Source organism: Silene latifolia, chromosome X (assembly GCF_048544455.1).
Source record: "Silene latifolia isolate original U9 population chromosome X, ASM4854445v1, whole genome shotgun sequence".
Classification (NCBI taxonomy): Eukaryota; Viridiplantae; Streptophyta; class Magnoliopsida; order Caryophyllales; family Caryophyllaceae; genus Silene; species Silene latifolia.
This window is the reverse complement of record NC_133537.1, coordinates 64,904,582-64,908,336: the sequence shown is the minus strand read 5'-3', so window position 1 is coordinate 64,908,336 and position 3,755 is coordinate 64,904,582. Positions and strand designations below refer to the sequence as shown.

Below are 3,755 nucleotides of genomic sequence, written 5' to 3'. Positions count from 1 at the left end.
TAATTGAATTTTTTTTCATAAATAGAAATACAATATCACAATATATCCAATACAATATCAGAACATATCCATATTCACAACTAGTTTTATTTTTCATCCAATACATTATACAATATCAGAATGTAATACAATATCACAACTACTTGCAATATCACAACATTTACAATACAATATCACACTAATTGAAATAACACAAACTCTTCAATACAATATTAATCAATATTACAATAACAACTCATCATACAAAGACAATAACACAAACTCTTCAATACAATATCATACTAATTGACTTAAATTACAATATCACAAATATTGCATTACATATTGCATTACAATATCACAATATCACAAATATTGCATCAAGAAAAATTGACTTAAATTACAATATCACAAATATTGCATTACAATATCACATATTTTTGAAACAATTTTTATCACTCATGGTTTAAATTTCTTTTGCAGTCCTGAATTAAATTTTTTTCCCAATAATACACAAATTTCAATAAAATATCACACTTTTAAGAATTAGAACTTACGGCATGTGCAAGCCCAAAGAAAATCCTTTTTGGTACTGGTGCTTCTTGTTCCTTTTTTGACAACTCATTCATCAAAATTGACCACGATTCAATCACGACGACTCAATCTTCACATCGTGCAATAATGATTCTATATCTGATCTTGAAATTACATGATAAGTCCCATATGTTGCAAGTGTTTCTCTGTCGTACATTATCAACCAAATTAAAGATCAATTTACTAATATGCTTAATATAGCAGTAAGCCTTTTAAATTTTAAAATGTTTGAAAATGGACTTACGATTTCTCAATTGTATGATCATGAATGAAACAATAATCCATGACCTCTTTCCGTTTCTTCAAAACTGATTCAAACAACTCGTCTATTTTCCAAAGAAGAATTCCTGACAGTAGTCTCATTTGCTTATCTGGTTGTCCACATTGTTCGGTATAACCTAAGTTCTGAGATACCAACAATGCACATTCTGGTATAGTCTTTGAGTGGAGCAAATAGTCACTAAGTAAACTCCTTGACTCAGTGATTCCTCCTTTTTGAACACTTGTTGTTTTGCTTTTTTCATTTTTGTCACTTGCATGTGCAGCTCTTGTCCGGGAATATACGACTTCCTCACTAATTTCTTCATTTTGTACATTCACATCAGCTAATATCTCATCCAAATTAGGGCACTGTTTCATATCCCCATAAATCATGTCATCAATGATCACTTGAGAATCCGTTTGGAGGTCTTTATCAGTACAACCACCGTAGGACTTGTCCAATTCTTTATACTGAGCTTTCAACATATCAGTCCATACGTCGAATGATGGCATCCCTTGTGAATAATCATACATTTCTTTTGCCCTCAGTACCAAACCGTCGAAAAAGCTATGGTAGAATGGATCTTTCATAAAAGGTAGTGTTTGATGAATTTGGCTGCCAAATTGATATTTTTCAGTTGTATTTTCTTCTACCTTATCATCATTGCCATCAACAGTTTTTTCACCAGTCTCTTCTACAGTATCTTCCTTGGGAGGACATTCAGCTGCTTTGGTTTTATCACTATCCAGTTCATCTGATTTTGTATCATTTCCAACAGGTCCAGCTATCTTTGAGTTGAACTCTTTCATATTATCAGTGTATCTTTTGTAAAACAATGCTGAATCCCTCGTCATTCTCAAAAAAATTTCATGAATTTCCTAGCATTTTTAACAATCATAATACAATATCAATGTCACATCTATCAATTAATATTGTAATACCGGTAATACTAATAAGGTTTAAGAATATCAGAAAATTATCTCAAAAGGTAACACAGTTATAAAGTTTGTCTTACATCTAATGCGCTTCCTCTTATTTCTTCGTCACTTTGTATCCCAGGAGGCAATTTGATCAACATGTATCCCTTTGGTATTTCAGTTTCAGTCTGAGGTTGAGTTTGAGGTCGCTGATCTTCTTGATAACATGGCTGCTCACAGATAGGGTAAACAATTTTAGACGGGACAGCATTCCCCAATGCACCTGTCGCCAACTCACTTTTAGCTCTTTTTGTCAACTCTTTATGATCCCAGTGTCGAATAAGCGGTAGGCTGTGGGCTAACACATCCCCTTTAAAATTCACCCTATGGAAATAGCATATCATTAACACAAGTATGCATCCAGTAATAGTACTTGTCTTTTTGGTCCCCTCCTTAAAATTACCAACAAATTTCTCTACCAACCGCTTCAAAAACATACAAACTCCAGTCACTATTTTTTATGTTTGCCACATCTTCAACAGCCCTAAGCAGTTTTAAATCCAGTGTGTAATTTGTTGTAGGTGCCAAGAAAATAGACATGCTATATAAAACAAACAGCTTCTTGAAATCATCACCCGACTCATTGCAACTCATTAATCTATCATGCACAATGTTCAACTTAATAGGGTTTGCCTTACTCTCTAATCCAAATTTTCTTCGCCACTCAACTTTCAATTCATCATCAGCAGTCACTTTGCAATTACCAGTCATAGGTTTCTGCACCCTAGCACCAACCCTAGAAAGCAGGAATACATCATGCACATCAGCTTTGCTTAACAAAAACTCGATTTTTTTCGCCCTAAACATGTAGCTGGTAGGCTTGAAAGCTTTTATAAGCAATTCCACAATCCCTCTAGGAATCTCCTTAATAAGTTTTAAATGCAACAAGCCTCCAAAACCAATTTCTTCCACTGCCTTCTTTTGCTCATCATTAAGCTCACAAATAAGCTCAAACAGCTTGTTTGGCCTACATTTTGTTACAAATTTGTGCTCACTTTCATGTCGACCAGTTCCTTTTTTGTTTTGCTCAATCACGTCCATAATTTCTAAACCATCCTCATTTTCATTTTGCACAATCATTTTGTTATGATCAGAGGCATCTCCTGTCACCACATTTGGAGCTCCCTTTGTTGGTTTGTTTTTTTTTTGTGGAGTTTTTTTGGGACTTATTATCGTTTATAGCTTTTCTCTTTTTGCAAGGTTTTTCTGTTGGAGTTTCTGTGAGTGCCAGCGTGTTCATGACTGTATTTCTTCAAAAACCTGAGACAATTTACGTCAGTACAAACCAATTTTTGCATAACATAAAATCTTCAATACAACATGAATTTTTTTTCATGTCTACAAATACAATATCACAATATATCCAATACAATATCACAACATATCCATTACAATTTCACAACTAGTTTTATATTTCATCCAATACATTATACAATATCAGAATGTAATACAATATCACAGCTAGTTGCAATATCACAACATTTACAATACAATATCACAACTAGTTATAGTATTACACAGTATACATAATAAAATCTCACATCATTTACAATACAATATCACAAGATTTACAATACATTATACAATATCAGAATATAATACAATACGTTTTTCTCGTGTTCTTCATCTATTTTCTGTGATGTTACATACAAACGCAAATTAAATGAATTTGAGAGATTTTGCGAAGCAGTAAGACACACAAACACGATCAATAATATGAAAGTAGATGAAAAATAATCGATTTTATCAATTAGTTCATGCGAAAATTTTTGCATGAAAATGTTAAAATAATTGCACAACATTTTCTGAAACCCTAGAATGAACATTTTCGGATTTTACCCAAATTATATGCATGTCTATGTTATAAAAACATCCGACCAAAGATTCAGAGCAAATATATTGATTACGTAAACCAATTGATCAATTATTTCTGGAAAATATAC

The 3,755-nt window shown here is 32.6% G+C and overlaps 1 protein-coding gene across 1 annotated transcript; it reads right to left on the bottom strand.

Moving 5' to 3' along the window:
- Positions 1-2,211: 2,211 nt before the first annotated feature.
- LOC141617493 (uncharacterized) lies at positions 2,212-2,892 on the bottom strand. Its single transcript, XM_074434695.1, has one exon. It carries the CDS (start codon positions 2,890-2,892, stop codon positions 2,212-2,214), a length of 681 nt encoding a protein of 226 aa, XP_074290796.1.
- Positions 2,893-3,755: the final 863 nt, after the last annotated feature.